Genomic DNA, 25976 nt, shown 5'->3' with positions numbered 1-25976 from the left:
TTCAAGGAATGACAAACTGCAAATGTAAACTTCATAAAACTCCAACACTGCTTCTGGTCTTCACTTTGGGGATTGGAAATGTGAATTTTGACTAAAAAAACAAAGGCGTAACTTTCAGGTCAAATTCTAAGATAATAAACTCCTCTCCCGACAAAACAACAAAAGGTTCAATCACCACCTCCTGATTTTGGATTAGTGGAAACAACAGTGAAATGTGTGCTGAAAGTCTGAGCAGCGTATCAGTGGACTGTCTCTTTAAGAACTAATAAACGGTGTTTCCATTTTGTAGCTTTAAAGGATGTGCGCTGGCATTCATTGGGCAGAGAGGGAGCTTTGCTGAAGTTACCTGTGTTAGTCATAGCCACCTGAGGGAGTGTAGGTTGCTGGGTCTCAGCTCTGCTGCATTGACCTAGCATTCAGCCTCTGCAGCTCAATAGCATGGACGGAGCAGAGCTCTGACTTCTCCGGGATCGTGTTCCTTTCCAGCCACTCACTGGCAAAGTTTCCAAAAGTTAACGTTTCAGATCAAAGATGGAAGATCGCCCTCGGACCATCAGCACAACCAGCAGCACTTACACTGTGTCCTTCAGCTCGACGGCCAGGGGCTATGACAAGGCTTTCCTTAAGACCCTGCCGGGACTCCTCATGATCGCAGAGATTGTAAGTGACTGTGTGAGGGGGCAGCTGTGAAGAGAGATTACTGGTGTTGTCTGTCGGGGGGACTGTTTTGTAACGGGAGGGCTGTAATAACTTAAAGGCATAAATCTTACGTTTTCCTTTAGACCTGATTTTATCTGAAAAGCGTTTTAAAAAATAAATCCAGGCGAGTTTATCAATGTGCAGCAGCTTTACATATAGTACATCGAGACCGAAATGTCATCTTGAGATGAACTGGGCGGGGTATAATTGAATCAGAGCGCCCCAGATTAAAACCATGCCTGTCCTTATTTTTGAACATTCAACAATAAATTCCGGCGTCAACTTTTATGATGGAGATTGGGACCGTAAACTTTGTTATAGTTACAGGCTCTTGACAGTCAGTTAATGTGGTGGTGTTACAACTTAGAAACACGCTCTTCGGCCCATCCATTCCGTGCACGTTGATGCTCTTACAAAGGTTCTGCATCTGTTTGAGCACATTGGTCTGGGCAATTCCCAAGTCTCTTTAACCACCCCGCCGCCCCCACCCCCACCCCTTTCTTCACCTACCCCGCCACCCCCACCCCTTTCTTCACCTACCCAAATCCAATCGGGAAAATGGAGATGATTTGTTTTTCAACGCTTTGGTGACAGGGGTGAATTACAACCTGACAAATTTCTACAGCTGGTTTGGCATGGTTTGGCAGCAAGTTGAATTTCATTACTGCAGTACAGATACGGTTGTGATGAGAGCAGCTTTTATTTCACATCTAGCAGTTTTTACACACCAGCTTTTCAAAAGTTGTTAAAAAGAAGAAATTCTTAAATTCATAAACTCATTTCAGGTGTGCACATTTTAGAACAAAGTAATTTGTGAGCAGTGACATGTTTTTCTATTCTTTGGTGGGATGTATGCATCCTGGCCAGCATGGATTGCCTATCCGTGGTTACCCTTGAGAAGGTGGTGGTGAGCTGCCTTCTTAAACCGCTGCAGTCCACCTGCTGTGGGTTGACCCACAATGCCAATAGGGAGGGAATTCCAGGATTTTGACCCAGCAACAGTGAATGAATGTCTATATGTTTCCAAGTCAGGATGGTGAGCAGCTTGGAAGTGTTCCCAAATATTTGCTGCCCTTGTCCTTCTAGCTGAAAGCGATCATGGGTTTGGAAGGCGCTGTGTCAGGACCTTTGTGAATTTCTGCAGTGCATGCTGTGTAGATGAGTAAAAACAATGACTGTGGATACTGGAATAGAGCTCTATTCCTGATGAAGGGCTTTTGCCCGAAACATCGATTTTCCTGCTCCTCGGATGCTGCCTGAACTGCTGTGCTTTTCCAGCACCACTCTAATCCAGATGCTGTGTAGATGGTATACAATACTGAACACTAGTGTGCATGCGATGCTAATCAGGCGGGCTGCTTTGTCTTGGATGGTTTCAGACTTCTTGAGTGTTGGTGTTTCCATTGAATGGATAGTGAGTTTAAAACAAGATAAATGACAGGTGAGCAAGGAAGACATGAGGTGATTACTAATGAATATGAATGAATATTTTAAAGGGGAAAGGAATCAGAGCAGTGGTAAGACAGAGAGAGACAAGACTGGAGAAATGGGATTAAGTTATGGGAAAGAAAAATGAGTGGAGAGAGGGAAAGGGGAACCCCTGAAACTACAATCTTCCAGCAACCTCTGGCTCAGATGTAGCTTCAGCTGTTGTCAGCTCTTTACCGAGTTACACCATCTAAGACTTCCCTCACCTGATACAAAGAAAGACGAAAAAGGAACTGGGATGGCATGAGTGAGGAAGAAAAGGCTGAAACATAAATCTGTGGAGATACAGATAAAGTCACAATAGTCCTACCAAACCATAGGGCTTCTCTCTCATTAGAGAGAATTAACTGCTGATGGTTTAACCTCATGGTCACTCTGCCTGAGGTGAGGGGAAAGGATGAGAAAGCAAATCTCCATGACAGCATCACTCGGTGCAGGACTTGAACCCACACTGTTAGCATCACTAACAACCACTCAGCCAACTGAGCTAGCAGACTCTAATACAATAGACAATTTAAAGGAGTAGCCATGTTCTCCCACATCCTCCATTCAACACCATGGTTATTAAACTGCCAATTTAAAAATAAATCTGTGAACTGTTCCTGACCACCTTTCCTATTTATAATTTCTGTGGAATATAGTCTATCCTGAAACCTTATCAGGTCAAATAGGGTCCAGAACCCTTCTGCTTATTGCAATCAACTGCCCCTTCTATTACCATGTCCTCCACTCAGCTGATGAATTTATGCTGCTTCATGTTGGACATCACATGGAGGACACATTGAGTGTGTCAAGGGTTTAGAATGTACTCTTTGGTTGCAGACTTCAATATCTATCACCGACAGTATCATTACTGACTGAGTCCAAGAAGAATGTGACTACAGAATGGGTCTTCAACAGACAGTGAGATGGGGGGGAAATATATTTGACCTTTTCTTAACCAGTCAATCTGTTGCAAAAACATGTGTCCACGACAGAATATGTAATCGCGACTACCACATGGAATCTGTAAGATCACCACCACACAGACCCTGTGGACACGAATTTCTGTGTTTCCATTATGCACTGTCGCTATGCTAAATGGGATAAGTTTCAAACATATCTAGCAAATCGTAACTGGGCATGCATGAAGCACTGTGGGCTATTAGAAGCAGCAGAATTGTATTCAAACACAATCTGTCACCTCATGGCCTGGCATATCCTCCACTCTTACCATTATCTCAATCCAGGGACTCAACTCTGTTTAAATGAAGAGTGCAGAAGGGCATGGCAAGAGCAGCACCTGCTAAAAATGAGTTGTCACCTAGTGAAGGTATAAAACAGGACTACCTATGTCTCAAATCGCATAAGCATCCTGTGATAAAACTAAGTGATTGCGCAACTAGTGGATCATAGCCAAGATCTGAATTGCTTCCATATCTAGTTGAGTAGTGATAGATAATTAAATAACTAACTCAAACTTTGCAAATATTCTCATCTTCAATGATGGGAGAGTCTTATAACATCAGTGCAAATGATAAGGCTGAAGCAGTTTTAGCTATAAGAATCCCTACAGTGTGGAAAGAGGCCATTTAGCCCATTGAGTCTGCACTGACCCTCAACATAGCATCCCACCAAGGTCCAGCCTTTCCTTGTAGCCCCAGATTTACCATAGCTAAACCACCTTGCCTGCACACTATGGGTAATTTAGCATGGCTAATCCACCTAAATCTGCACATCTTTGGATCTTTGGAGGAAACCCACGCAGACACAGGGAGAACATGTAAACTCCATACAGACAGTCACCCAAGGCCAGAATTGAACCTGGGTCCCTGGTGCTATCACGCAGTAGTGCCTATCACTGAGCCATTGTACTGCCCACACCTAGAGGATGATCTGCCTCTGCCTCCTCCTCAGGTCCCTAGTATCGCAGATGCCAATCTTCACCCAGCTCAATTCATTGCACTTGATATTGAGAAACAACTGGACAATAGACAATAGGTGCAGGAGTAGGCCATTCTCCGTATTTTTAAGCTGTGTCCTCTGGTTCGGCACTCACCCATCAGCGGAAACATGTTTCCTGCCTCCTGAGTGTCCAATCTTTTAATAATCTTATGTCTCAATCAGATCCCCTCTCAGTCTTCTAAACTCAAAAGTATACAAGCCCAGTCGCTGCAGTCTGGAGAAATGCGCACTGCAAAAACTGTGGACCCTGATAGTATTCTGTTAATAGTATTGAAGATGTGTGCTCCAGGAATTGTCACTCTCCAAGCCAAGCTTTCACAGTACAGTTACAACACAGTTAAAAATCACACAACACCAGGTTATAGTCCAACAGGTTTAATTGGAAGCATACTAGCTTTCGGAGCGACGCTCCTTCATCAGGTCGCTCCGAAAGCTAGTGTGCTTCCAATTAAACCTGTTGGACTATAACCTGCTGTGTGATTTTTAACTTTGTACACCCCAGTCCAACACCGGCATCTCCAAATCAGAGTTACAACACAGCTACACATATCTGGAAATGTGGAAGACTGTCCTGGTGTGTCCTGTCTTTACAAAAAGCAAGACAGATGCAGCACAACAGACTTACTCCCTTATCAAGGCAAAAGTGAGTACTGCAGATGCTGGAGATTAGAGGAATCCTGATGAAGAGCCCCTGCCCGAAACATCGATTTTCTTGGTCCTCGGATGCTGCCCGACCTGCTGTGCATTTCCAACACCACTCTAATCTTGACTCTTACTCCCTTATCTGTGAACTGTCAATCACCAGCCAAGTATGGAAGATGTCACTCACCATGTTTTTAAGCAGTTATTGTTGAGTAAGATAAAATAAAAATAAAAAAACTGGATGCTGAAGATCTGAAACAAAAACATAAATTACTGGAGGAACTCAGCAAGTCTAGCTGCATCTGTAGGAAAAATGCTGCATTAATGTTTTGAGTGTGGTGGCTCATCTGAACTGCTGACATGGGACATAGTCATAGAGATGTACAGCATGGAAACAGACCCTTCAGTCCAACCTGTCCATGCCAAAGATATCCTAAATAAATCTAATCTAATCTCATTTGCCAGCATTTGGCCCATATCCTTCCTTTTCATATACCCATCCAGATGCCTTTTAAATGTTGTAATTGTACCAGCCTCCATCACTTGCTGTGGAACTCATTCCATTCATGCATCATCCGTTGCATGAAAAAGCTGCCCCTTAGGTCCTTTTTAAATCTTTCCTGTTGACTTAAATCTATGCCCTTTACGTTTGGAGTCCCCTAACCTGGGGAAAAGACCTTGACTATTCACTCTATCCATGCCACCAAATCACAGTTGCCATATCGTGTACCACCTACAGGATACACTAACAAATCTCCAAAGTTCCTTCATGAAAATTTGAGCTGTGGTGGACAGCAAAGAAGATTACTTCATATTACAACAGGATCTTGATCAGATGGGCCAATGAGCTGAGACGAGGCAGATGGTGTTTAATTTAGATAAATGCGAGGTGCTGCATTTTGGGAAAGCAAATCTTAGCAGGACTTACACATTTAATGGTAAGGTCCTAGAGAGTGTTGCTGAACAAAGAGACCTTGGAGTGCAGGTTCATAGCTCCTTGAAAGTGCAGTCGCAGGTGGATAGGATAGTGAAGAAAGTGTTTGGTATGCTCTCCTTTATTTGTCAGAGTGTTGAGTATAGGAGTTGGGGGGTCATATTCTGGTCTCCTTCCTACCGGAAAGTGTTGTGAAACTTGAAAGGGTTCAGAAAAGATCTACAAGGATGTTGCCAGGGTTGGAGGATTTGAGCTATAAGAAGAGGTTGAACAGGTTGGGGCTGTTTTCCCTGGAGCGTCGGAGGCTGAGGGGTGACCTTACTGAGTATTATAAAATCATGAGGGGCATAGATAGGATAAATAGACAGAGTCTTTTCCCTGGAGTGGGGGAGTCCAGAACTAGAGGGCACAGGTTTAGGGTGAGAGGGGAAAGATATAAAAGAGACCTAAGGGGCAACATTTTCAATCAGAGGGTGGTACATGTATGGAATGAGGTGCCAGAGGAAGTGGTGGAGGCTGGTACAATTACAACATTTAAAAGGCATTTGGGTGGATATATGAAAAGGAAGGGTTTGGAGGGATATGGGCCGGGTGCTGGCAGGTGGCACTAGATTAGGTTGGGACATCTGGTTGGCATGGACAGGTTGGACCGAAGGGTCTGATTCCATGCTGTACATCCATATGACTCTATGAATAATGAAAGAAAAAAATTGGCTGTGTGCAAACATAACTTTTAAACATCTCTTCCAAAACTTTGAACTTAAGGTGAATAGCCATTTTGTTGATCCTTTTGAAGGGAAAGGAGAAATTGCTGGAGGTTAGTGATGGATCAATTAGTATTGCCCAACAAGGACGTAGGGAAATAAGGCAGGGCAGGTGACTGAGGTGTCAGTGGGGTGCACTTTGGGGCCTGTGGCCATAATTTTATTAGTTTTTAAATAGTGATAGAAAAGATTGAATCTAAAAGTTGAAGTTCTAAATTGGAAGAAGGACAATTTTGATGATATTAGGCAAGAACTTTCAAAAGTTGATTGGGGTCAGGGATGGCTGTAAAATGGGAAGTCTTCAAAAATGAGACAATGAGAGGCCAGAGACAGTATGTTCCTGTTAGTGTGAAGGGCAAGGCTGGTAGGTGTAGCAAGCGCTGGATGACTAGAGAATGTAAGGTTTTAGTCAAGACTAAGAACGAGGCATGTGTCAAGTATAGACTGCAGGGATTGCGTGAATCCCAAGAAGAGTAAAAGGCAATTGAGTCATAGAGATGTACAGCACGGAAACAGACCCTTTGGTCCAACTCATCCATGCCGACCAGATATCCCACCCTAATCTATTTCCATCTGCCAGCACCTGGCCCATATCCCTCCAAACCCTTCCTATTCATATACACATCCAAATGCCTTTTAAATGTTGCACTTGTACCAGCCTCGACCACATCCTCTGGCAGCTCATTCCACACGCACACACACTGCCCTCTGCGTGAAAAAGTTGCCCCTTATGTTTCTTTTATATCTTGCCCCTCTCACCCTAACCCTATGCCCTCTAGTTCTGGATTCACCCACCCCAGGGTAAATACTTTGTCTATTTACCCTATCCATCCCCCTCATGATTTTATAAACCTCTATAAAGTCACCCCTCAGCCTCCACTCCAGGACAGTAGGAGTATACTTAAGAGGAAAATCAGGAGTGCAAAAAGAGGGTATAAAATTGACAAATAGGGTTAAGAAGCATCCAAAGGGATTCTACAAATACATTAAGGACAAAAGAGTAACAATGGAGAGAATAGGGCCCCTTAAAGATCAGCAAAGCCACCTATGTAGGAGATGGGGGAGACACTAAATGAGTATTTTGCATCAGTGTTTGCTATGGAGAAGGATATGGAAGATAGAGAATGTGGGGAAATAAATAGTGACATCTTGAAAAATATCTATACTACAGAGGAGGAGTGCTGGATGTTTTAAGGTACATAAAGGCAGATAAAGGAAGCTAGCAAAGTGATTGCTGGGCCCCTTGCTGAGGTATTTGTATCATCGATAGCCAAGGATGAGGTGGCAGAAGACTGGAGGTTGGCTAACGCGGTGCAACTATTTTAGAAAGGTATTAAGGAAAAGCCAGGGAATTATAAATCGGTGAGCCTGACATCAGTAATGGGCAAGTTGTTGGAGGGGATCCTGAGGGACAGGATTTACATGTATTTGGAAAGGCAAGGACTGATTGGGGATAGTCAACATGGCATTATGCGTGGGAAATCATGTCTCACTAACATGATTTGAGTTTTTTGAAGAAATAACGAAGAGGATTGATGAGGACATAATCTGTCTGGACTTCAGTAAGGTGTTTGACAAGGTTCCTCATGGTAGAATGGTTAGCAAGGTTAGATCACATGGAATGCAGGGAGAACTAGCCAGCTGGATACAGAACTAGCTCGAAAGTAGAAGATAGAGGGTGGTGGTGGTGGTTGCTTTTCAGGTTGGAGGCTTGTGACCAGTGGAGTGGCTCTGCTACTTTTCATCATTTGCATAAATCATTTGGGTATCAGCATAAGAGATACGGTTAGTCAGTTTGCAGATGACACTAATATTGGAGGTGTAGTGGACAGGGAAGGAGGTTACTTCAGACTACAATAGAATCTTGATCAGATGGGCAGCGGCACATGGAGTTCAATTTAGATAAATGTGAGGTGCTGCATTTTGGAAAGGCAAATTAGGACAGGACTTCGACACTTAATGGTAAGGTCCTGGGAGTGTTGTTGACCAAAGAGACCTTGAAGTGCAGGTTCATAGTTATTTAAAAGCAGAGTCCCAGGTCAACAGGATAATGAAGAAGGTGTTTGCTATGCTTGCCTTTATTGGTCAGTGCTTTGACTATAGGAGTTGGGAGGTCATGCTGTGGCTGTTAGTTCAGCCACTTTTGGAATAGTGTGTGCAATTCTGGTCTCCTTCCTATAGGAATGATTTTATGAAAATTGAAAGGGTTCAGAAAAGGTTTACATGGATGTTGCCAGGGTTGGAGAGTTTGAGCTACAGGGAAAGGCTGAGTAGTCTGGGGCTATTTTCCATGGAGCATTGGAGACTAAGGGGTGACTTTATAAAGGTTTATAAAATCATGTGGAGCATGGATGCGGTGAATATCCAAGGTCTTTTCCTCCAGTGTGGGAGAGTCCAAAACTAGAGGGCTTAGGTTTAAGGTGAGGGGGAAAATTTAAAAGGGACTTAAGGGACAACTTTTTCACACAAAGGGTGGTGTGTATGGAATGAGCTGCCAGAGGAAGTGGTAGGAGCTGGTACAATTACATTTAAAAGGCATTTGGATGGGTGTATGAATAGACAGGGTTTAGAGGGATACAGGCCAAATGCTGGCAATTGGGGCTAGATTAATTTGGAATATCTGGTCGGCATGGATGAGTTGGACTGAAGAGTCTGTTTCTATGTTGGACAGTTCTATGACTGTATGACCTGAGAGACCATGCTGAAAGACATGAAAATGGGAGGGGCTTAAATGAACAGTTGGTGTGCTACATGGATCAGATCAGTTTGGTGAAGACATGGAGAAATCAAAGCTAACAGCAGCTATGAGCTGTCTGGTTTGGAAATGAACAGCTCTTGGATTGATGCATCAGTTCATGGTCAGAATAGTGACTGTACATTTATATCACCATGGTTTTGGGCACCAGCAGTTATAGTTAGTTTTGCTATAAGGTACATTTCTTGCAACATTTGAGACTTTTCTTCTTCAAGGCTCTTGTACACAAGAGCGAATAGAGACAATTTACAACAATTGCTCTGATGTTGATCCTTCTTTGTAAATGTACAGAAATGTTGCTGGATTGTATTTTGAGCTTTTTTTTGGTTTTGAATAAGGAACTTGCACCATGGCGTTAGGTAAAGAGAAAGACCCTTTTGAAAATTGATTCTCTGTTGAAAAAAATGAAGTTTTATTTTGTAAAGGCAAAGTATTACAAATGTTGGAGACCTGACAAAAGTGTGATGGAAGAAGTCAGCAGGTTTTACAGCATCTATTGAGAGAGAAACAGTTAACATTTCAAGTTCAGTATGACTCTTAACTGTGGTTGATGAGAGAGGAGGAAAATTGGGTTTTGTGCTGTACAAAAATGGGAACAGCAGGTCAACGGAAGGGAAATTTAGAGGGTGAGGGAGATTGGAAACTGTAAGTATTACAGATCAAAAAGCAAAGAGCTTGGTACTGGTTGATTATTAGTGGAAGGTTATTTGGGAGGAACGCAGGGGTCACAATTGAGGACAGAGTTTTCAATGTTGAGACCTGAAGGCTATAAAGTGCCTAAATGAAAATGAAGTGCCATTCCTTCAGTTAGCACAAGGCTTCACTGGAATGTTCAGCAAGCCTAGGACAGAAATTAGTGAGCGTGACAGCAAGATGGTGTATTCTTGATGAAGAGCTTATGCTCAATATATCGATTCTCCTGCTCCTCGGATGCTGCCTGACCTGCTGTACTTTTCCAGCACCACACTCTTCAACTTTGGTCTCCAGCATCCGCAGTCCTCACTTTCTCCCTGGCATATTCAAATGGCTAGTGAACATTACTGCTCCCTTTTCTGTCCAGAACATTTTGGTTTTTAATTTGCATCCAGGCCTGTTAAATTATAATTTAGTGTTTGGAAATCCCAAGATTTTTGCTGGTTGCAATCTTCACAAATTATTGGCCTTTCAATAGTTGGAAAGGTATGAGTAGCGTATGCTGGATTTTTCCAGGTAAGAAATTTCCATCAAGTCTCAAACGGCATGAGCAGCACAGCAAAAGAAACCCCTCAGTTGTTGAGTGATGTTTTCATATTCACTCACAAGATATGGCAATAGTTCTTGGTTCTCTGTATACAGCTGAATGGCTTTCTGGGCCATTGCCGAGAGCTGTCAAACGTCAACCACATTTCTGTGGTCTGGAGACATAGACCATACCAGTGGTCAGTTTATTTCCGTTAAAGTCAACCAGATGAGCTTTCATGTCTTACGTGATTACCATTATTGATGTTTGCTTTTTATTCCAGATTTATTTAATTAACAGAACATAAATTGCATTGCTGTTGTGCTAGGATTTGAACTTGTGTCTCTGTCCCATTAGTTCAGGTATTGTTCACTAACATGACTACTGTGCTATTGTGCCTTCAGCTCACAGATTAATTGATTCTACTGTATTATGTGAGAATGACTCATACAGACCTGGCGCTTGGCATTCCCCCCACCCCAATACCAAACTTGTTGACTGCATTAGAGCACTCCTGCTGGCATCAGTTCCTAGTCTCATGTTTAGAAAGCTTGAACAAGGTTCCTCCACTGATCACTGTCTATCTCCTAAAGGAATACATGTGGAAATTTTTTCAATCCGGTTTCAATTTCTTGTGGTAATATGTCTGGTGGAAAAGGTCACTTCCCAGCACCATGAATGAAAATTGGACAGTTGCTTATATCACTGGACTGGCACTTCACTTGAGTTACTAGTTTTAGGTGAAGAGGAATTAAGCAAAAAGGAAGAAATAAAAGTAGAATAAACCCAATTTTGTGAAATGTGAATGGTTAAAAAATTTACAGCACATCTTAAATCAGTAGAAACTTAAAGAAGTGTGTGGAAATGTCAGAGATGAAGCACACCATCTGAAAATGGGTTCACAACTTCTTTCTCCCCTCCTCCTCACACACCAGGCAACTTCCTTAGATTAGATTAGATTGCTTACAGTGTGGAAACAGGCTCTTCGGCCCAACAAGTCCACACTGACCCTCCAAAATGCAACCCACCCAGACCCATTCCCCTATATTTATCCCTTCACCTAACACTACGGACAATTTAGCATGGCCAGTTCACCTAACCTGCACATCTTTGAACTGTGGGAGGAAACTGAAGCACCCAGAGGAAACCCACGCAGACACTGGGAGAATGTGCAAACTCCACGCAGACAGTAGCCTGAGGTGCGAATTGAACCCGGGTCTCTGGCGCTGTGAGGCAGCAATGCTAACCACTGTGCCACCGTGCCGCCCACTAAGTTAAACAATATTCAAATTTCCTAAATATGATTTAAATATCCTGCTTTTGTTATAAGGATATGACTGATTTGGTTCCATGGTAATTCTAGAAGTGTGTACACAATGTGTGAAGTAGGCTTTCTCCCACAATACTGACTTAAACTCTTCAAAATTAATGAATAAAGCAAATTTATCACTGGGGAGCTTGTTTATTCAGGTCAGGCAAGGGTTAATGCTTAGAATGAATAATAACGGTTGCAAAACTATTGCCAAACTTGCTACTTCTTACCATCTAGAAGGATAAGGGCAGCAGATACCTGGGAATGCCACCACCTGCAAATTCCCCTCCAAGCCACACTCTTTTCCTGACTTGGAAATATATCGGCCATTTCTTACTCCGTGGAGTTTAAATTCTAGACAGTCCCTCCATGAAAGTGCAGGTTGTTCTCTCAGTACGGGACTTCAGTGGTCCAAAAAGCAGCTTACTGTTGTTTTCTTGAGGGCAGTTAGAAATGAGCAATAAATGTTGGCTTACCCAGCAACACCCACATCCAATAAACAAATGGAAAAAGCATGATGGAAGGCTGCCAAGTGCTTACCTGGCATTCTCTTCTTGCAGAAGTCATTCATCCCGACACCAGAAAAGTACTAGTATGACAGGAAGTGACTCATCATTAGTTTAATTGGAACTCGTGTCTCTATCCCATTAGTTCTTGTTGTTGGTGAGTATCCAGCTCCTATCCCAATACCTTCTCCAGACTATTTTACAAGACCTCTTGCCTTCCAGAGATTAAATTAGATTACCACAGTGTGGAAAGAGGCCCTTCAGCCCAACCAGTCCACACCAACCCTCTGAAGAGTAACCCACCCAGACCCATTTCCCTCTGACTAATGCACCTAACATTATGGGCAATTTAGCATGGCCAATTCACCTGACCTGCACATTTTTGGACTGTGGGAGGAAACCGGAGCACCTGGAAGAAACCCACGCAGGCATGGGGAGAACGTGCAAACTCCACACAGACAGTCACCCGAGGCTGGAATCGAACCTGGGATCCTGGTGCTGTGAGGCTGCAGTGTTAGCCACTGGGCCACCGTGCCACCCACATCTGATCACCCAATTCCATATATAACAATCTGGACAATTTTCTTGAGTTCAATTTATTAACCATAATGTCCTATTGTCAACTACGATTTTAACATCCTTGTATTAAAGAAGAACAAAGAAAATTTACAGCCCAAGGATGGGTCCTTCAGCCCTCCAAGCCTGAGCCGATCCAAATCCTCTGTCTGAACCTATCGCCCAATTCCTAAGCATCTGTATTTCTCTGCACCCTACCTACTCATGCATCTGTTCAGATGCACCTTAAATGAATCTACTGTACCTGCCTCTACAACCTCTGCTGGCAACGCGTTCCAGGCACCTACCACCCTCTGTATAATCCATGTGTATCCCCCTTAAACTTTTCACCTCTCACCTTGAACGCATGACTTCTCGTTATTGAATCCCTCACCCTGGGAGAAAGCTTATCTCTATCTACCCTGTCTATACCCTTCATGATTTTGTAGACCTCAATCTCCTTTTTTCTAATGAAAACAATCCTAACCTACTCAACCTCTCTTCATAGCTAGCACCTTCCATACCAGGCAACATCCTTGTAAACCTTTTCTGCACCCTCTCCAAAGCGTCCACATCCTTTTGGTAATGTGGCGCCCAGAACTATACACAGTATTCTAAATGCAGCCGAGCCAAAGTCTTGTACAACTTTAACATGACCTACCAGCTCTTATACTCAATACCCCGTCATATGAAGGCAAGCATACTACATGCCTTCTTGACCACTCTATCCACCTGTGAAGCCACCTTCAGGGTACAATGGACCTGAACTCCCAGATCCCTCTGTTCATCAACTTTTCCCAAGGCTCTTCCGTTTGCAGTATAGTTCGCTTTAGAATTAGACTTCCCAAATGCATCACCTCCCATTTGCCTGGATTGAAGTCTATCTGCCATTTCTCCACCCAACTGTCCAATCTACCTATATTCTCCTGTATTCTTTGACTGTTCCCCAAGCTTTGTGCTACTCCACCAATCTTCATATCATCTGCAAACTTACTCATCGTACCAACAGTGCACTCTTCCAGATCATTTTTGTACTGTATATTACAAACAACAGTGGCCCCAACACTGACCCCTGTGGAACACCACTGGTCACCCTTCTCTATTTCGAGAAACTCCTTCAACTACTACTCTCTATTTCCTGTTGTTCAACCAGTTCTTTATCTAGCTAGAACACATGGCACACCATGTGACTTCACTTTCTCCATTAGTCTACGATGGGGAGCTTATCAAACGCCTTACAAAAGTCCATGTATATGACATCTACAGCCCTTCCTTCATCTATCAACTTGGTCACTTCCCCAAAGAACTCTATTAAGTTGGTAAGGCACGATCTCTCCCGCACAAAACCATATCACTGATAAGCCCATTCTTTTCCAAATATAAATAGATTTTATTCCTCAGTACCTTCTCCAGCAACTTTGCCACCAATGACATCGGGCTCATTGGTCTGTAGTTACCTGGAATATCCCTACCACCCTTGTACAGGGAGTCACATTAGCAGCCTTCCAGTCCAACGGCACTTCACTTGTGCCTAAGGGTGCTACAAAGATATCTGTCAGGGCCCCAGCTATTTCCTCTCTCGCCTCCCTCAGCAACCTGGGATAGATCCCATTCGGTCCCGGGGGTTTGTCCACCTTAATATTCTTTAGCCGACCCAACACATCTTCCCTCCTTATGTCAACGTGATCCAGAGTAACAAACTTCTATCTCTAATCTCAACATTCATCATGTCCCTCTCCTCAGTGAACACTGATGCAAAGTAATCATTCAGAATCTCACCCATTTTCTCAGGTTTGACACAACCTTCCTTCCTTATCCTTTAGTAGACCAACCCTTTCTCTAGTTACCCTCTTGCTTCTTACATCTGAATAAAAGACCTTGGGATTCTCCTTAATTCTACTCACTAAAGTTATTTTACGACCCCTTTTAGCCTGTTGATTCCTCATTTAAAATTGGTCCTACTCTCCCAATATTCCTCCAAGGCCCATTCTGTTCTTAGCTGCCTGGACCTTATGTATCCTTCCCGTTTCCTCTTGGCTAGTTGCACGATTTCTCCCGTCATCCACAGTTCACGAATCTTGCCTTTCCTATCCCTGTTTTCAAAGGGACATGCCTCTCCTGCAATATCTTCAACCTATCTTTGAAAGCCTCCCACATATCAAATGTGGACTTCCCTTCAAATAACTGCTCCCAATTCACATTTCCCAGCTCCTGCCGAATTTTGATATAATTGGCCTTGGCCCAGTTTAGTACATTTCCTTTCATACCACTCTTATCTACAAGTATTCTAAAACTTACAAAATTGTGGTCACTATTCCCAAAGAAATCCCCCGCTGCAACTTCTACCAACTGGCCTGGCTCATTCCCCAACACCATGTCCAATATGGCTCCTTCCCTCGTCAGACTATTGACCTACTGCTCTAGAAAACTCTCCTGGACCCTTCTTACAAGTTCTACCCCATCCAGACCTCTGACACTAAGCGTATCCCAATCAATGTTGGGAAAATTAAAATCATCACCACCCTGTTGCCTCTACATCTTTCCATAATCTGTTTATCTATTTGTTCTTCTACCTCACACTCACTGTTGGAAGGTTTGTAGTACAGCCCCAACAATGTAACTGCACCCTGCTTATTTTTCAGCTCTACTCATAATGCCTCACAGCTCAAGCCCTCCTTAGTGTCCTCCTTTAGCACAACTGTGATATCATCCCTGATCAGCAATGCAACTCCTCCCTCCCTACCAACTTTTTACTTCCCACTCTGTCCTGTCTGAAGCATCTATATCATGGAACATTTAGTTGTCAATCATGCCCTTCCTTCAACCAAGACTCTGTGATCAGAATAACATCATACTCCCAGGCACCAATCCAAGCCCTAAGTTAATCTGCCTTACCCACTATACTCCTTGCATTAAAGTAGATGCATTTCAGGCTGCCAGTTCTTTTGTGTTCATCTGCTGTCTGCCTACTCCTCCCCTTGGTAATGCTAACTTCACGATCCTTACAGTCTCTAGTTTCCACCTCACTGTCTACGAGTCTTCTTTTCTGATTCCCAGCCCCCTGCCATATTAGTTTAAAACCTCCCCAACAGCAGTAGCAAAAACTTGTATTGGCATGGTGTATTAGCTTTTCATCTGGGAAAGCAGCTAAGTTGTGCAAACTTTTCTTGTTTTCACAAATGGCTAAAGTATATGCAAAAGAAAAACAAATTTATGTAACATCTTGTACTGTTAATGGCATGGTTCCAAAACAAATTGCTTAGTTCCGGTTTTACCAGAATCACTCAAATTCAGCTGTTGTCACAGCTTCGGTTCAGGAATGGATATGAACTGAATACCAGACACAACGGGAGGCAGCATTTGACCAAGTAAGGCCTGAAGGAGCCCCAGTGAAACAAAGCTCAACTGGCTTGGTTATCAGCAAGACTGAGGTTCCAGGTCATGTGCTATTCTACTACATGTGTTAGGTTTAATCCCTAATTGACTCTTAAACTGCCCTCTGGACAGCCACATTGTTGTGGGTTTGGAGTCACAGTTAGGCCAGACCAGGTAAGGATGTAAGCTTCCTTCACAAAAGGACATTAGTGAGCCAGATGGACTTTTCCAATAATCGGCAATGGATTCATGATCATCATTTAGACTCATTTTATGAGTATTTTATGAGACAGATATTTATTAAATTCATATTCCACTTTTGCCAAATAATTCCCAGTGTCAGACCTATCCTTGTAGCCAAAATATTTATGTTTCAGTTTCATTTCAGTTTCCAATCGATGGTAACCTGTGATGTTGATGGTAGGGAATTCAAGCAATAGTAATGCTATTGATTGTCATAGAGAGATGGTTTGGTTCTTTCTGTTTTGAGATGGTCATTGCCTGGATGTTACTGGTGTGGCATGAATATTACTGGCCACTTATTAGCCAAAGCCTGAATGCAGCAAGAACTGGTAAACACATACAGCCAGATTATTGGTGTATCTGAGGCATTGCAAATGATACAGAACTTTGTGAATGTTTAATCAGCTGGATTAAAAAAAATCAGTTCGAAGAGCTGCTCCTGTGACCACGTACTATACCCCTGAGATACAACGGGGACCTTTCTGTTCTTGTGGCCTTTTGAACTCAATTTTTGCCCAGGTAGTTCACCAATATGTCCTGCATCTGTTAGTCCCCACAATGATCATGGGCACCTACGTTCACTTGCAGTAGGTACCTGGCAAACTATTTCCTGGTTCTCTAGCCCTCATCAGAGGCTCCCTAAGCACAAGCCCATCAGACATAGGAGTGGAGATACCAAAAGAGAAAATGCTGGAAAATCTCAGCAGGTCTGGCAGCATCTGTAAGGAGAGAAAAGAGCTGACGTTTCGAGTCTAACTGACTCTTTGTCAAAGCTTATTTAGGAGTGGCGATAAGCCATTCAGCCCAGTCAGTCGGCTTTGTCAGTCAATGAGATCGTTGCTGATCTGATAATTCTTACCTCCATTTTCCTGCCTCTTCCATATAACCCTTGATTTCTTTACTGATTAAAATTCTGTCAGTCTCAACCTTGAATACACTTAATGACCCAGCCTCTATGGTCTTGTCAAATAATTCCAAAGATTCACCCCCCTCTTGAGTGAAATTCCTCCTCATCATTTTCTTAACTAGGTAATCCCTTCCTCAGAGATCATGCTGTTTGGTGTGTGAGTGGTTCCCTCCACTTACAACGGTTCTTGAACTTTATGATTTTGTTCTATAAAAAAGTTACAGACAGAGTTTTGCTCAACCATAACTTATCATTTCCAGAATCAATAGCCCTGAATATTTAGTTCTCAGCTTTGATGTCCTTTTGTAATGATGTCTCCGTAATGGCTAGACGATTATATGCAATAGCTTCTCCTTGTATCATTAATTTATTATTATTTTGTTCCAAATACCACATGCTTAAGTAAAAATATGATACTAATTTGGCCTGTTTGCTATTTTTTTTCTTTATACACTCTCTGTCCATTTCTGTCCTATCGATATCATGATCCAAATAGCTGGCCTGAAATACAGCTGTACCCTTTTACTTATTAAGTCTATAATTCCCTCCTCCCAAACTTGCACACCTCCCTCCAGTTACTGTGAAGCTCTATTTATTTGATTTTACCAGGATACTGATCTCAGCACAGTTTGAGTGAAGCCTATCCTAACTGGAACAGCTCCACTTTACTCCAGTAATGATGCTAGTACCCCACAAACTGAAAACCATTCCACTCACACCAACCTTTGAGTTAAGCATTTAAGATTAGATTCCCTACAGTGTGGAAACAGGCCCTTCGGCCCAACCAGTCCACACCGACTCTCCGAAGAGTAACCCACCCAGACCCATTTCACTGTAACCAATGCACCTATGGGCAGTTTAGCGTGGCCAAGTCACCTGACCTGCACATCTTTGGACTGTGGGAGGAAACTAGAGCACCCTGAGGAAACCCACGCAGACACAGGGAGAATGAGCAAACTCCACACAGATAGTCACCCGAGGCTGGAATCAAACCTGGGACCCTGGTGCTGTGAGGCAGCAGTGCTAACCACTGAGCCACCGTGCCACTCATAATTTTCTCTTGATTTACCTTATGCCAGTTTGCCCATGGCTGAGGTAACGATTATTACCTTGAGGCTCTGGTTTTCAATTTAGCATTTAACTGTTCAAATTCTTTCAATAGACCCTCTCTTCTCGTACTATCCATTGTCTTCTAAGGCCATTTGCTTGCTCACCCCTGAAAGTCAGGAACTGACCACCAGCTATGCTGCTGCCATTGGAGTATCCCAGAGCAGGTGTCTTAGGTCAGCTAAAGACTCTTAGAAGATGGACACTGGGGGAAATGTAGAGGACCTTTTGCATGCAATTTCATTTCAGCTTTGTGGCCGAAAGGAAACTGATGGTTAGTATTGCAAAGAAGGTAAGGTGTGGTTCTGTTGAACAATGAAATGTTGGGATTGCGATAATTGGCCTTGCACTTGGAAGAGTTATTCAAGGACAGCCTGGGTATTAAAAACCTATTTAAGTCTCATTCTTTCTATGATGCTGCTCCTCAGCTGTTGCTGTATAGTTGGTGGGAAGGGCTGCTCCCCCCAATTTGAGGTTGTGCAACATGTTACAGACCACCATGAATATTGTCACATGTGCTACTGAATATGTACTGCAGAGCAGTCCGGGGAGCAGAGGCATATTAGTACCTCAGTGGTCTGTTCCATTATATTTCCTGTGGCAGCAAGGCTGTTTCTAGAAACATGCTGTATACTGTATGCAGGGGTAGCACACAGTATCAACTTATCATCTGCATCATTAGTTCAAGTATAGGTAGAATGGCACCCATAAAACAATGTGTGTATTCAGTGGCACCATAAGAAAAGTTGCAATTTTATTGAAGTTGAGTATTTTCTCTTCGTCCTTGTTTCTCCAACAATAAAGAATGATGAGTAGTTGGCGCTCTTTAAATAAAGAGCCTTGGTGTTCTTCATTATGTGCTATGGTGAGCAGAAAACCGCAGGATGCTGCAAACATCTTCAATTCCAACCTGGAAAGACCCAAATGCCTTAAAGGTTCATATTTCCATGGTGACCTTAACAACCTATTTCCCCATCATCTTTGTTGTGGTCTGAGAGTGCAGTGTATCTGCAGCAGCAGTTTTCATTGTCACTGTCCTTACCAAAGCACAGTCGGCTCATATTATTGCTCACTAAAATTCTGGTAGGAGAATTGCTCTTTAAAACCCTCAGTGGACATGCCCTTCTGCTGAGAGTCCTCCTCTGCCCTCTCTTCCTTCCAGCTGCTTGACTAACTCTCTGTGGCCTCAAACTTGGAGAATGAACATACTGTATGCCATGTCTGGGAAAAACTGGTTTGTGCAAAAAGTTCCTGCAGCATTGCAAAATCACACATAAGGGTGTTTGTAATTTGAAACAATCATCAGAAGCATTATCTACTTATGGAATAGTCAGAAGAAATCATAGCACCATAGTTAATGATATGCTGATGGAGTGGAAGAGTAAGAGGTGCTTCCAATTGTTGAACATTTGGTCAGCTCTGCAGATTGAGAAAATATCAACTAGAAGGTTTGAACTCAAAAATGATGTCAATCAGCATGCAAGGCCTATTTGACAACATGATCTTGCTGCTGTGCACATTTCCAATGCTTATTGACTACACATGCAGTAATACCTGTACCAATGCAGAGTCCAACACTATTTGATCCACGCGTGCCATTTCTGATCTCCAACACATTTTAAAGCTCTTGGGGAATGTCTACTTGACATGCACTGTAGAGTCTAATTTTCACCATTCATCTGCTCAGATTGTATCATGTCTGAAATAGTCATAGTCATAGAGGTGGACAGCACAGAAACAGATCCTTTGGTCCAACTCATCCATGCTGACCAGATATCCTAAATTAATCTTGTCCTATTTAGGGCCTGTTTCCACACTGTAAGTAATCTAATCTAATCTAAAAAAAAGGTGGACAGCACAGAAACAGATCCTTTGGTCCAACTCATCCATGCTGACCAGATATCCTAAATTAATCTTGTCCTATTTGCCAGCACCGGGCGCATATCCTTCTAAACCCCTCCTTTTCACATACCCATCCAGATGCCTTTTAAATTTTGTAATTGAACGAGCCTCCACCACTTCCCAAATGAGGCTGACTTTTCCAAAAGTTAATTGTTTTTGGACTTGTAGTATTTTCCAGTTTGTTTCAATGACATATTATATTGTCTTCACTTGTACTTCTCCAACATAATGGTCTTTCACCACATTTTCTCCTCTAACTTGCTTGCGGAGGACAGATATGTAGGAAACAGCTCTTCTCCAGCATGTGAGCAGTTTAAGTGTGCTAAATGTGCAAACAGCAAAGTGTTACAGTGGTAAAATTCGAGGAAAAAAATAGGATGTGATCTGTGTGGAGTATAAACATCAGCATAGAACATTAGGCCAAAGGAGCTATTTCTGTTTCTATGCTGTACATTCCATGTAGGGCACCGCAGCCAAAAGTGACATCCACTTTTCATCTTGAGATGCAGAATATCCTTTAGGGATTAGGAATAAAAGCGAAGTACAATAGATGTTGGAGATCTGAAATAAAAACAGAAATTGCTGAAGCAATGCAGCAGGTCTGGCAGCGTCTGTTGAGAGAGAGAGTTAATGTTGCAAGCCTGGTATGACTCTTTTTTAGTATTTCTGATTTTTATATTGGGGGAATGAAGACCCTTTTTTATAATTTTAAACTTATTTGTACTCATTCCACCTCCCAGCACAGCTTCACTCCTGTCAGTTATTGCCCTCCAGCACCACTCTGCTGAGTGCTCACTGATTTGCACATATATATATTTTGCCTTAAGAGATTTCACCTTTGTAACAGCTCCATATGGTGTGTGTATACAACGTTATGACCCTCAGACATCAGTTGGTTACTGTAATGTGTGCTTCATAACTTGTGTTTTATTGCTGAAAATAAGCCAGCTCCTAAAGTTAATCAGTACCTGAGGAGTGATTAATTATTTGACTTTTCTCATTAACATGACAAATCCATACCTCTGTGGGTAACGTAATGAACATTGACGCAGACCAGTGATGTGCAATGTTTTTCTCAGTTTAACACCGAAGAAAAATCCTGCTGATGCTGGAACATTGAAATAAATAATTGCTGGAAATGCTGTGCAGATCAGGTTCTGATGAGATGTCATCTTGACCCATATCATTAACTCTTTCTCTCCCCACAGATACTATCTGACCTGTTTAGTATTTACAGCTTTTCAAAGCATCTACTGACCGTCCCCTGTTAAATAGTGATAAACACAACCTATGCTCTTCTGGATTTAGTCTTCAGTGTTTCCAGACTCCATTTCCAGCCCAAAATCTTGTAGCCTAATTTTCATCCCTGTATGTACTTGTGCATTAAATTTGGCAGGATTTACACTGCACTTTTTCTGCCAGGTCATTTTATATCGACCACAAGCACGGCAGTATAGGGAGGAGTAAAACGTTTGTAATTAAACCCAGGCTCTATCGTACAGTATTCATTTGTCATAAGGAAAATATTAGAAGCTATTATTAAAGATATAGCAGGGTGCTTGGAAAATGTCAAGGTAATCAGGCAGAGTCAACACTGCTTTATAAAAGGGAAATCATATTTTAACCAAATGATTGGAGTTTTCTGCAGAACTAACGCATGCTCTGGATAAAGGGTATCGTTGGATGTTTTTTAATTTTATTCATTTGTGGGCTGTGGGCATCACTGGCTGGCCAGCATTTATTGTCCGTCCCTAGTTGCACTTGAGAAGGTTTTGGTGAGCTGCATCCTTGAACCACGAGTAGTCCACCTGCTGTGGGTTTACCCACAATGCCATCAAGGAGGGGATTCCAGAAATTTAACCCACTGACAGTGAAGGAACAGCGATATATTTTCAAATCAGGATGATGAGTGGCTTGGAGGTGAACTTGAAGGTGGTGGTCTTCCCACATGTCTGCTTCCCTTGTTCTTTAAGATGAAAGCGGACATGAGTTTGGAAGGCAGCTGTCTGAGGATCTTTGGTGAATTTCTGCAGTACATCTTGTAGATAGTACATACTGCTGCTGCTGAGCATTGGTGGTGGAGGGAGTGGATTTTGGGACAGCTTGGTGGTTAGCACTGCTGCCTCACAACACCAGGGACCTGGGTTCAATTACAGCCTCAGGTATTTTTCTGTGTGGAGTTTGCACATTTCCCAAGTATCTGCATGGGTTTCCTCTGGTTTCCTTTCTCAGTCCAAAGATGTGCAAGTTAAGTGGATTGCCCATGCTAAATTGCCCATAGCGTCCAGGGATGTTCAGGGTAGGTGGATTAGCCATGGGAAATGCAGTGTTACATGGGTAAGGGATGGGTCAGGGTGGGATGCTCTTCAGAGGGCCGGTGTTGACTCAGACCGAATGGCCTGCTCCCCCACTAGGGATTCTATGAAAGCAGTACTTGTGGGTGTAGTGCCAATCAGGTTTGCTGCTTTGATCTGGATGGTGTCAAGCTTAGAGTGTTGTTGGGGCTGCACACATCCAGGCAAGTGGGGAGTATTCTATTACACTCCTGCCTTGTGCCTTATAGATGGTGGCCAGGCTTTGGGAAGTCAGGAGATAAGTTACTTGCTGCAATATTCCTAGCCTTTGACCTGCTCTTGCAGCCACTGTTTATATAGTGAGTCCAGTTAAGTTGTTGGTCAATGATAATCTCAAGATAGTGGGGGATTCAATGATGGTAACACTGTTGAATGTCAAGGTGCAGTAGTTAGACTGACTTTTATTGGTGATGGTCATAGCCTGGCATTTGTGTGGCATGAATGTTATTTGCCACTTGTCAGGCCAAGCCTGGAAATTGTCCAGATCTTGTTACATTTGAACAAGGACTACTTCAGTCTCTGTGGAGTCGCGAATAATGCTGAACATTGTGTAATCATCTGCGAACATTCCCACTTCTGACCTTTATGATGGAAGGAAGGTCATTGATGAAGCAGCTAAAGATGGTTAGGCACTACCCTGAGGAACTCCTGCAGAGATGTCCTGAAGCTGAGATGATTGACATCCAACAACCACGACTATCTTCCTATGGGATAGATATGACTCCAACCACTGGAGAGTTTGCCTCTGGATTCCCATTGATTCCAGTTTTGCGAGGGTTCCTTGATACCACATTTGGTGAAATGCAGCCTTGATATCAAGGGCTGTCACTTTCACCTCCCCTCTGAAATTCAGCTCGTTTTGTCCATATTTGAATCAAGGCTGCAATGAGGTCAGGAGCTGAGTGGTTCTGGCAGAACCCAAACTAGGTGCCTCTGAGCAGGTTATTGCTGAGCAGATGCTGCTTGATAGCACTGTCTATGACACCTTCCATCACTTTACTGATGATGGAGAGTAGACTGATGGGGTGGTAATTGGCCGGGTTGGATTCGTCCTGCTTTTTATGTATAGGACATACCTGGGCAATTTTTCACATTGTCAGGTAGATTCCAGTGATGTAACTGTACTGGAACAGCTTGGCAAGGGGAGCAGCAAGTTCTGGAGCACAAGTCTTCAGTACTATTGCTGGAAAGTTGTCAGGGTCCGCAGTCTTTGCAGCATCCAGTGTCTCCAACCGTTTCTTAATATCACGTGGAGTGAATCAATTGATACCCATAATGCAGGCGACCCCTGGAGGAGGCTGAGATGGATCATTGACTTGGCACTTCTGGCTGAAGATTGCTGCAAAAGCTTCAGCCTTATTTTTCCACCATTAAGGATGGGGACATTTGTGTAGCCTCCTCTTCCAGTGAGTTGTTTAATCGTCTACAACCATCCACGACTGGATGTGGCAGGACTGCAGAGTTTAGATCTGATCCATTGCTTGTGGGATTGCCTTGCTCCGTCTATCACTTGCTACTGTACTGTATTTCAATTTGCAGAAAAATAATCTAATGGTGTCGCTGATTGCTTAGCTAATAGGAAGCAGATGGCATAAATGGGTCTGTTTTTTGGTTGGCAAGATGCAACAAATGGTGTTCCACAGGCACCAATGCTGGGGTCTTAACCTTTTTACATAAATGGCTTGGATGAAAGAACCAAGGGTGTGTCTATTAAATTTGCTGATGAGATAAAGAAAAGGGCGTAAGGAGGAACGTGTTGAAGGGGCCAAATGGCCGACTCTGCTCGTAACTCCTGTTTAGACATGAGCATGATGTCTCTCTGTGCCAACATTTGGCATACATGTTTGCAACAAATGTGGAAGAGGGGAGCGAGAGATACTGATTCCCTTTCTTTTTGTAAAGTGTGCAAAATATATTTTTAACTTGAATGAGCAGATGGGTGAAGTAGTCACCTCACACATTTTGCATGTTTTGACTCGGGCTGTGACTGAAGATTTTAGCAAGTATTTAGCTCTCCACATTTTTAAACTTCAGAATTTTAGAAACAAAGTATGTATCCCTGTGTTTTTTCTTTTAAACCTGTTCTTCTCTATTCTCAGTTCTTGATTTGAGACATACTGAGTGGAAGCTCCTTTCAGAGAGCTGGGAATGTGAAAGTTCATTCTTGAATTGTATTGTTCCTGGCAGCTGGTAAGCAAGGCCCTTAGTGACACTCTGTGAACAGGGTTTACATCTATCCACTCCACCCTCCTCCCTGACCTATCACCTTCATCCCCTCCCCCACTCACCTATTGTACTCTATGCTACTTTCTCCCCACCCCCACCCTCCTCTAGTTTATCTCTCCACCCTTCAGGCTCTCTGCCTTTATTCCTGATGAAGGGCTTTTGCCTGAAACGTCAATTTTACTGCTCCTCGGATGCTGCCTGAACTGCTGTGCTCTTCCAGCACCACTAATCCAGAATCCAGGGTATAGAGTGTGGGCTAATTCTATTTACACTGAAATCCATGTGCACAGTTCTGGGTCAGGATGCATGTTAGCAAAAAAGAACATTTCTAAACAAAGGTTGTTACATTTGCATTATTTCCAAACTTGTGGTTTAATTTAGACAATTGGCTAATTCCTGTTCTTTTTCTTCAGATGGCATCTCTGCTTTCACAGATCTTGGCAGATTGTACTTCATCTTTTGCTGTTAAAACACATCTTTTTCTTGTTATATTTAATTTCTCCTCCTGAATCATAAGAATAGACTCATTTTAAATACAGGTGTACTGTTCAAGGGCTCCTTACTCTGGCTGGAGCACTAATTACAGCATTCTTTAGTTGTAGAAAATAATGGCCCAGCTTTTGTAGTAGCAAGACCATCTTCCAGCATGTCTGTTAGTTCCACATATTCCCACACCCTACAGCTCCAAAGAAATTCTGGTAATTTCTCCTTCAATAATGAGGTTAAAGAATTGAAATATAAACTTGAGAAGGAGAGTGAGTTAGAGTGAGTCAGTTCAATGATAAATCCAATGGAGAAAGAGAAATTGAAGGAATGAAAGACTGGATGAAGAGCATAAGATATAGGAGCAGAATTAGACCATTCAACCCATTTGAGTCTGCTATGCCATTTAATCGTGGCCAATACGTTTCTCAACCCCATTCTCTTGCCTTCTCGCTGTAACTCTTCATCCCCTTACCAATCAAGAACCTATCTTAAATACATTCAATGACACTCTGCAGCCCACTGCGGCATTGAGTTCCCTAGATTAACCATTCGCTGGCT

General features: G+C 42.8%; 1 protein-coding gene across 2 annotated transcripts in view; it reads left to right on the top strand.

The window, feature by feature from the left end:
* The first annotated feature begins 203 nt into the window (after positions 1-203).
* Positions 204-25976, top strand: part of LOC122549959 (CKLF-like MARVEL transmembrane domain-containing protein 8) — a 112689-nt gene continuing 86916 nt past the window's right edge. The window contains exon 1 of one of the 2 annotated variants that reach the window (XM_043690243.1): positions 204-660. In XM_043690243.1, the coding sequence (XP_043546178.1) occupies positions 532-660 (129 nt within the window). In that variant the 5' untranslated portion in view covers positions 204-531. The remainder of the gene's footprint in view (positions 661-25976) is intronic. The other variant, XM_043690245.1, reaches the window with a different exon arrangement.

This window comes from Chiloscyllium plagiosum, chromosome 5 (genome assembly GCF_004010195.1).
Source record: "Chiloscyllium plagiosum isolate BGI_BamShark_2017 chromosome 5, ASM401019v2, whole genome shotgun sequence".
NCBI classification, from domain to species: Eukaryota; Metazoa; Chordata; class Chondrichthyes; order Orectolobiformes; family Hemiscylliidae; genus Chiloscyllium; species Chiloscyllium plagiosum.
The sequence above is the reverse complement of the archived record's forward strand: the minus strand, read 5'-3'. Positions and strand labels throughout refer to the sequence as shown.